Genomic DNA, 13,250 nt, shown 5'->3' with positions numbered 1-13,250 from the left:
ATAACTTGGACTTTAATTTTAGAATGGAATACTATTAAAGTATGGATTAGAATCAGATAAATTCCTTTTTTTATTGAGATATGTTTTGATTGATTTTAGATCTATAGAAAATGGGCTTTAGGTCTTAAACTAATCCATCAAACATTTAAATTTTTAACATGTATATGAAATAAGATTATTATCAGACCTGGCATGTATTACTGAAACCTGGCTGGGCCCAGAGGGAGGAGTCCCCCTTGTAGAGCTGTGCCCAGAAGGATTTCAGGTGCTGCATCAGCCGAGAGCCCAGGGAAGGGGTGGAGGTGTGGCCGCCGTTATCCGGGAGTCGTTAGTTCCTCGTAGGGTCCCTGCTCCGGAGATTGTCGGGTGTGAGTCTTTGCTGTTAAAGTTGGACCTCAAGGGTCAAGTGGGTCTGCTGCTAACGTACCTGCCTCCCAACAGCGTTGCAGCAGCCCTCCCCTCGCTCCTCGAGTCGGTAGCCGAGCTGGCAATTGAGTTCCCTAGGTTGATGGTCCTGGGGGACTTCAATTTGCCGTCGCTCGGTGAAAACTCTGATGGGGCGCAGGAGTTCATGGCCTCCATGACAGCCATGGGCTTGACCCAAGTAATTCGAGGCCCAACCCACTCAGCGGGACACATGCTTGACCTTGTATTTCTCTCGGAGCAGTGGATTTGTGATCTTGGTCTGAGGGGGAGCGACATCATACCCCTGTCGTGGTCAGACCACTGCCTACTGAGGCTCGACTTCCGGAGGCCAAACCCCCACTGTAGGGAGGAGGAACCGACCAGGTGGTTCCGCCCCAGGCGCCTTATGGAGCCGTCAAGGTTCCAGACAGAGCTTGGGGTTATTCCTGACACTCTCGCCCACAGTCCGGCGGAGACTCTGGCTGCTGCGTGGCACTCGGCAGCGTCGGAGGCCCTCGACCGGATTGCGCCACTGCGGCTCCTCCGAGGCAGCGGATCCCGGAGACCCCCTTGGTTTACCGAGGAACTCCGGGAGATGAAGCGCCGGAGGAGATGCCTAGAGCACCGTTGGAGGTCCGATAAGTCCGAATCGAACCGAGCAATGGTAACCACCTGCACCAGGGAATACACCAGAGCACTTAGGGCAGCAAAAAGATCGCACATAGCCACCCTGGTTGCATCCGCTGAGTCCCGTCCAGCCGCCCTGTTTAGGATAACCCGCTCCCTATTGAACAAAAGGGAGGCGGGGGAACCCTTGCAGGGCAAGGCTGAAGAGTATGCCCAATTCTTAGCGGACAAAATTGCTCGGTTTCGGTCGGACTTGGACTCCACCCCCGCAGTTCCAGCCGAGGCACAAGGGGACCAAGTAGAACAGCTCTGGGTTGAGTTTCAGGACGTTACCCCCGGGGATGTGGACAAGGCCATGAGAGCTGTAAGTACCTCCACCTGTGTTCTGGATCCGTGTCCCTCATGGCTGGTTACGAACTGCAGTGAGGTGACACGAGGCTGGATCCAGGCGGTCGCGACCGCCTCCCTTCGGGAGGGGAACTTCCCCGCCGCACTGAAAGCGGCGGTGGTGAGACCCCTCCTGAAGAAACCATCTTTGGATCCAGCTGTTCTTAATAGCTATCGTCCTGTCTCCAACCTTCCCTTCTTGGGGAAGGTTGTTGAGAAGGTGGTGGCCTTTCAGCTCCAACGGTCCTTGGAGGAAGCAAACTACCTAGACCCCTTCCAGTCAGGCTTCAGACCCGGTTACAGCACAGAAACCGCTTTGGTCGCATTGATTGATGATCTCTGGAGAGCCAGAGATGAAGGACATTCCTCCATCCTGGTCCTCCTTGACCTCTCAGCGGCTTTCGATACCATCGACCATGGTATCCTTCTGCGACGACTGCGGGGGGTGGGAGTGGGAGGCACCGTGCTACGGTGGTTCTCCTCCTACCTCTCGGACAGGTCGCAGTCGGTGTTAGTGGGGGGGCAGAGATCGTCCCCTAGGCCCCTAAATTATGGGGTGCCTCAGGGCTCGGTCTTATCCCCCCTGCTATTCAACATCTACATGAAACCGCTGGGAGAGATCATTCGCAGGCACGGGATTAGATACCATCAATATGCGGACGATACTCAATTGTATCTGTCCGCCCCGTGCCAACTCAATGAAGCGGCAGATGTGATGAGCCGGGGTCTTGAGGCCGTTATGGACTGGATGAGGGTTAACAAGCTTGTGCTCAACCCAGAAAAGACCGAGTGGCTGTTGTGTTTTCCTCCCAAAGATTTGACTAATATTCCAACACTCAGGCTGGGGGGTCAAATTTTGCACCCCTCAGAGAGGGTTCGCAACTTGGGAGTCCTCCTGGATCCACAGCTGTCATTTGACCACCACCTAACGGCTGTGACCAGGGGGGCATTCGCCCAGGTTCGCCTGGTGCGCCAGTTGCGACCCTACCTGAATCGGGAGGCTCTCACAACAGTCACTCGGGCCCTTGTGATCTCTAGGCTGGAATACTGCAATGTGCTCTACATGGGGCTGCCCTTGAAGAGCATCCGGCGGCTTCAGCTAGTGCAGAACGCAGCCGCGCGAGTGATCGCGGGTGCACCTCGATTCACCCGCATAACACCCATCCTCCGCGAGCTGCGCTGGCTGCCTGTCGATCTCCGGATGCGCTTCAAGGTGCTATTAATCACCCATAAAGCCCTACATGGCAGTGGATCTGGATACTTGAGAGACCGCCTTCTGCCAATTACCTCCCTGCGACCAATAAGATCCCATAGACTAGGCCTCCTCCGTATCCCATCGGCCAGCCAGTGTCGGCTGGCAACCACAAGGAGGAGGGCCTTCTCAGCAGTAGCCCCGGCCCTTTGGAACGAGCTCCCCGTGGAGATTCGTACCCTCTCCACCGTCCAAGCCTTCCGCATAGCCTTGAAGAACTGGCTCGCCCGTCAGGCCTGGGGATAAGGATAGTTACCCCTCCCGAATGATGAATGTATGTTGCCTACTATTTTATTATATGTCTTCTATCTTGATGTTTGTGTTCCCCCCTTCCCAGTTTTATGTGAGCCGCCCTGAGTCCCCTCAGGGAAAAGGGCGGCCTACAAATTCTAATAAAACTAAAACTACAAACTACAAAACTATTATGTTCATAGCTTTTGGAGTAAAGAATGTTGTGTGTATAAACACAATGATGCATGTCCTGAGTTCACAAGGCTAAAGCCAGGTTGATTGAATCGTTTTCTTTAGGTACCAGCCAAATATTATTCGTGGCTGTAGCTCAGTTGTCAATCTATGACACTAAAGTAGAAGTGCATTAAAAGACGATTTAAGATTTTTTTAACAGTGTGGTGTATGTACAGAATTTCCAATATTTCCTATTATAATGTTTCAAAATATCACTGGCCTTGATCTACTCTTGATAAGGCTGCAGCCCCATGAATTTCCCAACTAGTGAGACCTTTGCTGAGAGTTCTGAGAATTGATACGCAGACAGTTGTTGAATTATGCTATATCATTATTCTATTCATCAGTAGAATAACAACAAGAGTTCATTTCAGCTATGAAATGGCAGTGCTATATAGCAAGGAAAATGAATAAGCCCAGGGATCACAGTATCCCAATGGAAACCTGTGGGGATGCATGTTACATTTAATACCTTTGCAGTCCTTTTTCTGTCACAAACTAAAAACAGAAATGAGAGGCAACTCTATCCTTCTCAGTCCGTGGCAAACCAGTGGTAAACGTATATGAAACCCACCTCTGCATCTGAGGTATAGATAATTATATATAAAAAATCCATCTTCCTGGTAATTATAAAGCAAATCACTGACATGATGGCCTCAATTTTACAGCCTTTTTTGTCACGGTTGTTAAGCAAATGCTATAGTCATAAAGCCACCACTCCAGTTATTAAGCAAATGTCACAGTCTTTAAGTGAACCAATTGTTCACTTAGAGACAGCTTTTGCAAAAAAAATGGAAGTAAACCTCAGGTTTCAGCAAAATTGTCATAAATTGTGGTTACGGGACTCCAGGATGCTGCAAACAGCCATGAATGCAGGGCACCCAAAAGGCAGTTATGTAACTGTGTGTGTGTGTGTGTGTGTGTGTGTTTCTGTTAAAAAGGAGTTGTAAATATCTTTGGGAAAGGGGGGGGTCCTAGTGGAACTTTGAACGGTCGTTAAATGACCAGTCATAAATGGAGGACTTACCTGTATTTTCTTTGTATGAAGAGAGGTCACAAGAAGTCAATTGCAACAATTGCCAACAATCGAGCTAGAAACCAAGCTATAGGTCAGTGATGGCGAACCTTTTTTGGCTCGCGTGCCATAAGTGGGGGGAGCGCAGGGGGGTCGTGTGCGGGCGTGCTGCACCCATAATACAATGCAAGCGCTACAGGTGCTTCCCCCCAATTTTTGCATGTTTTTTTGCCCTCCCCCGCCCCCCTGGATGCCCTCTGGAGGCTTCAGGGACCTTCAGGAGGCTTCCCTGAAGCTTCCGGAGCAGTCAAAATGACCCTCCGAGCAAACTGGAAGTCCCTTCCTGAACTTTCGGTTTGCCCATAGGGCCAGTTTCATTAAGCCTCCGGAGGGCCTCCGGGGGGGGGGAGGCTCTTTTCACCCTCCCTAGGCTCCTATAAAGCCTCTGGAGCCTGGGGAGGGCGAAAAATGGCTTTAAAAAAGGATGAACTCAGCTGGCCAGCGCACGCATGCGTGCTGGCCAGCTAACAGGGCAGCACCTCACATGCCCTGAGAAATGGCTCCGCGTGTCACCTGTGGCACGCGTGCCATAGGTTTGCCATCACTGCTATAGGTAATGCACTGTATACAGAATTCTCTATGCCACCCCATAGAAAATTAAGGGAAAAATAGCCTTTTCCCATTCTGGATGTGGATAACACTAAATTATGTACCGTATGTGTGTAGAACATTCACTGGTTTCTTTATTGACATATTTCTAAGGTAACAATGTTTCTTTGTATGAAGAGAGGTCACAAGAAGTCAATTGCAACAGTTGCCAACAATCGAGCTAGAAACCAAGCTATAGGTCAGCGATGGCGAACCTTTTTTGGCTCGCGTGCCATAAGTGGGGGGAGCGCAGGGGGGTCATGTGCGGGCGTTTCCACTTAAATTATGCTGACATTTGTATATGTTTCTTACAAAAGTGGGCCTTACTTGAAGTACTAAAAATATTTATGCCCTTAACGCATGGCCTATTTTTGGCAAAAACAAAATAGATTAAGTCCATTAATACTTTTTATAGTCATCATCATCTGATAAAGAGCATCCCGATGCCAACTGTTTTCTTCAATGATCAACAATAGTATTTTACCCCTAAAAAGGCTATGATAATATGTGAAAGCTAAAAAACCCACCAAATCTTTAATTTCATTCCAAATAAAAAACATTAGAGGGTTGGAGGGGTGTTCTTTCAAACTATACATTTATGATCACAATGAATTACACATTTTTTCTCCTTTCTGTCCTGTCTGACATGAAAGCAGATGTGTAGCTTGCTTCCCCAGAGAAAACCATGGAGTAAATATCTTGATGCACAAGATCCTACCATTAATGAATCTTTAGATATAAGATATAGATTATTTCATTCCCCCACCAGTCAGTTTTGTTATTAGTGTTTATCTATTTTGTGTTTCCTTCTGTGAAATTCATCCCATTATTCAAAACATTTTTTTTCTGGTTTAAAGACGTGTGCATCTTCTGTTTGGCAAAAATTTGCAAGTAAACATGACTTAAATCATTATGTCACAAGATGGCTTATATGCAGTATCTTTTTTGCAATGGAAAATTACCTTGAAGGGCAAGCAAAAGCAGTAGCATTTGATTGATCTACTGTTCATTATTCTACAGAGAAGAAAAAAGAAACTCCATGCCAATATTGTAAGTTGCTTACTTTAATTGTGCATCTGGTCAGGATTGCTTGCATGGTTTTAAAATGTTACTAACAAATCTTAAAAATAGCTCACACTTTACACCACCTGCCTAGTGAAGCTGGTGCAAGGTGGAGCTGTTTAATCTGTATTCCTCTTCCATATCCAACAAGGTTTCAATGATAGCTTCATCTTCAGGGCTGTGTTCTAGGACCTTCCTGAAAGTGGTCCTCTCACCCAGATGGACAGCTGAGGATTTGTCTACAGAAAAAAAAAGTGCATAAAAGGCTAGTAATTTACTTCAGATCCTTCAAAATATCAGAATGATGTTTTCTCATTCTGAAGAGGCTAAAGAGTTTCAAATTGAATTCCAATTGTCAAAATGTCAGAATACAGCAGTTATAAAGCCACCACTCCAGTTATTAAGTATCCTTTTTTTGGTATTTATTTGTATTTGGTATTCATTTTTTACTTTAACAATTACAAAAACTCTTCTCACATCTATTGTAATGGTGTTTGCTATTTCAAATATGGATGGGACACATTTGGGGGGGGCTTACAGGTTTGTGAAAAGCTAATGAACTAAAGCAAGAATCTAACACACACATTTATGGAAACCAGTTCTAAAGGAGGATGCCTTCCCATCACATATTTCTACCCACTTTTAAGGTTGTGCTTTTCAAGCCAATGCAAAATTAGCAATTGCAATTTTTTCAGAGCATGGCTTTTAAAAAAAAATCCTTATCTTGCATTCATTTTGTGCTTGACATCCATATTAAAAGAATATAAATGGATAAATCTGCAGAAAACCTAATGTGCATATTCTTTTTGCTTCTTTAAGCATGCAGTGCTAATTCCCTTCATAGAACCAAATTTTAAAAAGCTATGGAGCAGAGGACATATTGCTTACCAGCAGACATATCTTCGTGATCCTTTGGATTCTCTGGAGGAACATCACAGGAAATTAGGTTTGTTTCTGACTTCATGGATCGTTCATCAGTTTTGCTGAACAGCATAAAAACACTTTAACTGAACACAAGACCAGGACATTTCCCATTGTAAGAGAAACATTTGAAAACAAGCCAATCATTGTCACAAATGAAAATAAAATTTATCCCAGTATTCAAGTAATAGCGATATCTCAATTTTCACTTATGCTATCCAAATTCATTCAGTGTAGCCATTTTTATATTTTAAGGCATAAGACCATTTAAATTGTGCCTAGTAAGGTGTAAAGATGTTTCCCTGAGCATTTTCCCAAACTGCTTTTTCGATGACTTCTTAGTTTTACTTTAACATATTTTTATATACATTTTTTAAGTACTGCATCATTATAAAAATAAAAGCTTTTTGAAAAAAAAATGCTTCTTAGTTTGAATTTGGTTATTAGAAATTCTGTTGATCTCTATTAAAATACAAACCGGGCAACTTTTGCCTCTATTCCCTTACCACAACAAGTACCTGTTTTATTGTTTTTTTTTTTAATATGTGGCTTGCTCTTTGGGTAATGATCATGAGGAAGGGAACTAATAAAAATAGAATACCAGTGAAATACGCGATGATAATTTTAAAAAGTTATATAATGATTGTGCTGTTTATTTAGGGCCCTTTTTATATAATTATCCTGCTGCATGATGGGTATGATCAATTCCATCTTGTATGGTATGGAAGTCCACATTTCACAGAATAAGGAACATTGATTCAAAGGACTGGACATTTTTACCCCCATAGAGGTAAAGAGCACACACTAGGAAGTTTTGAGCGCCACCTGTTCTCTTAAGGATGTCTTGCAAAGCCTACTTTCTCAAAATAGCATCTTAGTCATCAAGATTTCATCTGGAAACTGATACTAGTTCATCCTTTTTCAGTTTACAATGAATAAAAATGTATCTGCCTGCTGGTAGGAAACCAATAGGGAGTACTCATTTTCTCTTGCCAATATATTCCAGAGTTGATGAGCTGAGTGAGATAGCAAATTTTGACCAGCAAATTAGGTTATGGTATATGCTTTGATTTTGCTTTGCGTTGTTTTTTTACCATTTGATCTTGGGCACCAAAATGCCTGGAGTCAGTTATAGCAACTACCCTGTTCTTGATTAGCAGGAACCAAAGTTGTCAAAACAAATTTACATGCTGCTCATAATATCACAAATCAAGCCTGTAATGGCAAAGCATACCTTATTTGTCCTTTCTTCCATCTCTCACTGTCTTGTAGGCTGATAAAATACTGCTTGTCAGCCATAAAGATTGGAGTGTGCAACCATGTATTTTCCTTGCTCATCAATGGTTCCCGTTTGGTACATGTAATACTCGAGGTTACTGTCACTGGAAAGAGATTTGACCTAAGGAGGGGATTCTCTTTTTCAGGAGAGGAGATTGCTGAAGATGGCTGGGGGCCATATACAGTAGGAGAGATTACCTCTCTCTTAGAATTAAAGATATCTATATTATGGGGTGTAGAAAGTTGCACTATTGGCAAATCAGAGTCCTGGTTGTTGCTGGTATCTTGGGAAGGAAGGAAAGGAATGGAGAGATCTTCCATTGCTCGATCAATAGCTGCTGCTAGCTCCTTACGGCACCTACTTAACTTTTCAGACATCTCACCTGAAAGGGAAAAATAACTAATTGTCCAGAAGTCTGATTGCTTATAGAAAGTTGTAATTGGAGCAAACATTTAATATTCCTCTGCCAGGCCCCTCCTAAAACTTGTAGACAGTATTTGGTCATTCATCTAAAAATAACATTGGGAGGATTTACACCTCACACTAAGGCATGGCTTTCAACATAATAGTAAACCAAAGCATTTTGTCAAAGAGGATATGATATTATTTTAGCCTAAATGCACACTGTATTTGGACATGGCATAGAGACTATTTAGAGTTATAAATGGCCACACTTTATAACATGTAGGCTGTGAAAATTGCAAAAAATGATTTATAAAAATCCAGATAATAGCAGTTTGGGGAGCAGGTAGCTTACAAACCTTCATTAAACAGAGGCAGTGCATTATTAATCACATTTTTGGCTTAATTCTTATCTGATCATAGCCATACCATATGTTGGTACACTTGTTTAGCAATGTCTGAACCAGGTCATTGATCTCTCCCACTCTTCCTCAATATTTGGAGGACACCCATCTCCCCCATAGAGAGATTTGCTAAACTATGACTAAGTGTGATACATGAGTGCATATCTTTACAACAGATCTACTTCTGAGTATAACAAACACACACAGACATAAATTTTAGATTTCTTCATAAAATACAAATACCTAAGCAACCTGCTTGTGACAATATAATCAAAATGTGAGGGATGCCTAATCTATATTAAGGGTTTTATAACCAGTGACCCTTGTAATCCAAGTTTGGGATCCACCAGACCTGTTTATCAAGGGTTCCCAATTGCAAAGCAAGTACAAGGTAAAAGAGCAATTGCACAAATCCTTTTGTTTAGCAAGGTCATAAGCTGAATTGAAAGCTCCCCAGCTAAGAGCTTGGTGCCCCTCCTCTCCCTGTGGAAGGTTTCAACTGTCACGGAACCTTTGTTTCTACTAGAACTTTCCTCTAAGATGGGACTTACTGCTTTCCAATGACAATTTATTATTAATAAATTAATATTATTATTTAGTTAATAAAGAAATTATTTTATTTGAATCTGATAAGCCTAATCAGGACTGATCTGGATGAATATTAAAAAGAAATATTGTCTTTATTGTTTGTCCCAGTCCTTCAGAAATTACTGCATATAACTCAACATTGTAAGCCTATTTCAGACAATTACTTTTATTAGTCATGTTTTCTCCATAAATGGTCTCGGTTAGATGACGGTATTAAAACTGTAAAAGGATTGATTAATCTTCCTAGGAAGTGAGATAAATAGATTTAAGTCAATCCAAATTCTTAGTAAGATTAATTTTCAAGAAATAGAGCATGAAAATCAAAGGATAAGAAATAGTGTTGTTGTTAGTTGCGAAGTCGTGTCCGACCCATCGCAATCCCATGGACAACATTCCTCCAGGCCTTCCTGTCCTCTACCATCCTCTGGAGTCCATTTAAGCTCATGCCTACTGCTTTGGTGACTCCATCCAGCCATCTCATTCTCCATCATCCCCTTCTTTTGCCCTCAATCATTCCTAGCATTAGGCTCTTCTCCAGTGAGAAATCCTTCCTTCTCATTTAGGTGGCCAAAGTATTTGAGTTTCATCTTCAGGGTCTGGCCTTCTAAAGAGCAATCAGGGTTGATCTCCTCTAGGACTGACTAGTTTGATCGCCTTGCAATCAAAGGGACTTGCAGGAGTCTTCTCCAGCACCATAGTTCAAAGGCCTCAATTCTTTGACGCTCAGCCTTTCTTATGGTCCAACTTTCACAGCCATACATTGCAACTGGGAAAATCATAGCCTTGACTATACGTACTTTTGTTGGCAGGGTGATGTCTCTGCTTTTTAGTATGCTGTCTAGATTTGCCATAGCTTTCCTCCCCAGGAGCAAGCATCTTTTAATTTCTTGGTTGCTGTCCCAATCTGTGGTGACCTTGGATCCCAGGAAAATAAAATCTGTCACTAGTTCAGTTTCTTTCCCATCTATTTGCCAGGAATTGAGAGGGTCGGATGCCATGATCTTAGTTTTCTTAATGTTGTTTCAAGCCAACTTCTGCACTCTCCTCCTTCACCTGCATCAAGAGGCTCTTTAGTTCCTCTTCACTTTCTGCTATTAGAGTGAGATCATCTACATATATATCTGAGGTTGTTGGCATTTCTCCTGGCAATCTTAATTCCAATTTTGGATTCATCCAGCACCATCTTTCTCATGATGTGCTCTGCATATAAGTTAAATAGGCAGGGCTACAGTTTACAGCCTTGCCGGACTCCTTTCCCAATTTTGAACCAATCAATGGTTCAGTGTGTCAGCTCTCACTGTTGCTTCTTGACCCGCATGTAGCTTTCTCAAGAGATTGTTCTCAATAAGATTGTCTGGTACTCCCATCTCTTTAAGAACTTGCCACAATTTATTGTGATCCACACAATCAAAGGCTTTAGCATAGTCAATGAAGCAGAAGTAGATGTTTTTCTGGAATTCCCTAGCTCCCTAGAAACCGTGTATGTCTTTACAATTCTAGCTTTAGAAATTACTGGGGAATGAATACATACACATAGCATCTAGGCTATATTCCAAGTTAAAGGAAAAGATTGTTATACCTTTGGTATTGTTTGATAGAGGCATTACTATTCAATCAGGCAACAAGTCAGATCCCAGGATATACTAGAAACCCTCATTCTCCACACAGAAATACCAAAGAGTACATACTTTTTGCAATCCATTCCTCTTTATTTTATTATTTATCTTTACACAGTAAAACAATCCAGTGCTAATCTAAAAGTGATCTTGATACTATACAATATGTACACACTACCTAGGATTCAGCCTGGTCAGAGGCAAATCAAGATTCCTAATACCATTTGTACAGCATTTAGAAGAAACTTACTTCAATGTACTTACTCTCTGATCATACTTAAAAACAAAGATTTTTGCTTCAGTATGCAACAGAAATATAAGATTATATTTGCTTTTTGCATTTAAATATTTCATTATCTCTCCAAATGTTACATTTAAAAGAAATTATAACCCAGAAAAACAGAAAAAAGCAAAACCATAAAATGTAATTTGACATTAGCATTTAAATAATTCCAGCCCCGTTTCTCTGCTCCATATGTGCAAGAAAAAATATGCAGTTGAAGTAAAACCTTAAACCAGTTTAAAAATCTGGAAATACTGGCAACTCAACCAAATAATCATTTCAGTGCTTTTAGAAGTTTAGAAGAATCACCTGCAAATCTATATAGTAATCATTGGAAGATTGAATGTGAACAAAATAAAGCTGACAGCAATGATTCTTCCTCTGCTAAAATCTATAGAGAATACTTGTTCACATCTAATAAATTCTGCTAAAATAATGTTGGACTATAGCTTGTGGAACTGCAGAGAAAAGTCTATGTAAAATTTATTTGTGAAATAAATGATTCTGAGTGTTGAATGAATTCTTGGAACATACTGTCAACAGCAGAAGGAAATAATTTCATGAGGTATTAATATGATTTCAAAGCCATTTCCATTAATAACAAATCTCTTCATTACAATGTGGCATTCCAGAGGATTACTGAAAACTCTTAGTTTATATAGATAAGCTACTACCAAAGTACATTAGGACTTAGTGAAAAGGATGTGGATTAAAAAGAGAACAGCAAGACTATTTTTCTTTGGTAACTTTTAGTTGATGTGGAAATGGCTAAACAGAAGGGAAATTACTCAAATAAATAGGAATAAAATGTCAGGAAAGAAAATGAATGGGTTGAAACACATCCATAAAATTGGATATTTGGTGTGGCTTTCATAAGGAGAAAGGGATTGAGACCTTTATATGGTTCTGATAAAACATTGCATAAATGTGGTGAGAAGGTGTCAAATGAACATAAAGCATTGCTATCAGATGAATCTGAAGAATAAGTTTTTGAATATTGCTACAGGAAAGGGAAATTATCTGTATATTAGTTCTACAGGATTGCTTTACTGGCATTGAGCCTGAAAACATGGAAACTATTTTTGAAATACTTCTTAGGTAATTTTTGGGTGGGAGACTTTGGGCCAGGAGAAATACTTCCTTAAAAAAACACAGCCTGATCATGACATTTCCCAAAGGGATTGGATACAATGTTGTGGTAATGTGTGCTAACCAAGGCTGAAGTTGATGTCCATATGTTTGCAGTTCTGCAGCACTCAGGCATCTCCCAGATTGTACACTTTTCATAATGCATGAAACTAAATACATTTATTTCACTGAAACCCAATTTGAAGTTGCAAACCAATACAGTCATCTTTTTCTTAACATGCATCGCTCCAGTCATATAGCAGCTCTTAATCCCACACAATCTTCATAATACAAAGTCAGATTTAGACAACATTTTATTGAACAGATAAGATAGAATTTGATTAAAAACTCTTAGGTTAAAGAGTATGCCCAAGTTTGCCATCTTATTGCTTCCTCTATTTATTTTTCAGTGCTGAGGGCTCCTGTGTTGTCAAGTAGCCCACACAGGGATTCAAAACAAGTCCTCAGATATATTTTCATATTGGAAATTAACCACACAAATTCAGTTAGTATCCATGCCATCACATTCTTCAGATTCTGGTTCCATGCTTGGGCAAAAAGAATGGCTCCCCTTGAGCTTGACATCTCTGCGTTGATAAAACAGTACGTATGCTGCCTTTGTCTGGAAGAAAATGATTGAAAAATATTTTTTTTAAATTCAATACCTACAGAAAAATTGTAATCAAGCTAGCCTATAAAGCCCCAGAACTGAGATCTCTGAAATATTCACATACCTAGGTAGAAGTCTTGGCATATTTTTTGGAAGCC

The 13,250-nt window shown here is 41.4% G+C and overlaps 2 protein-coding genes across 3 annotated transcripts in view; both read right to left on the bottom strand.

The window, feature by feature from the left end:
- Positions 1-5,088: 5,088 nt before the first annotated feature.
- Positions 5,089-8,438, bottom strand: CUNH3orf62 (chromosome unknown C3orf62 homolog). The gene is made up of 3 exons (XM_087707818.1): positions 8,017-8,438; positions 6,750-6,844; positions 5,089-6,100 (listed from the first exon to the last, which is right to left on the bottom strand). Exons 1-3 carry the CDS (start codon positions 8,436-8,438, stop codon positions 5,952-5,954), a joined length of 666 nt encoding a protein of 221 aa, XP_087563944.1. The 3' UTR covers positions 5,089-5,951.
- Positions 8,439-11,143: 2,705 nt separating this feature from the next.
- Positions 11,144-13,250, bottom strand: part of USP4 (ubiquitin specific peptidase 4) — a 41,115-nt gene continuing 39,008 nt past the window's right edge. For both annotated transcript variants that reach the window (XR_015695923.1, XM_087709280.1), the window contains one exon: positions 11,144-13,104. Coding sequence is in view for 1 of the 2 variants with exons in the window: in XM_087709280.1 (XP_087565406.1) it covers positions 12,985-13,104 (120 nt within the window). In the remaining variant the exon portion in view is untranslated. The remainder of the gene's footprint in view (positions 13,105-13,250) is intronic.

The sequence above is a fragment of the Thamnophis sirtalis genome, unplaced genomic scaffold (assembly GCF_051295495.1).
Source record: "Thamnophis sirtalis isolate CommonGarterSnake01/CBP01778 unplaced genomic scaffold, rThaSir2_p1.2 scaffold_3, whole genome shotgun sequence".
Classification (NCBI taxonomy): Eukaryota; Metazoa; Chordata; class Lepidosauria; order Squamata; family Natricidae; genus Thamnophis; species Thamnophis sirtalis.
The sequence above is the reverse complement of the archived record's forward strand: the minus strand, read 5'-3'. Positions and strand labels throughout refer to the sequence as shown.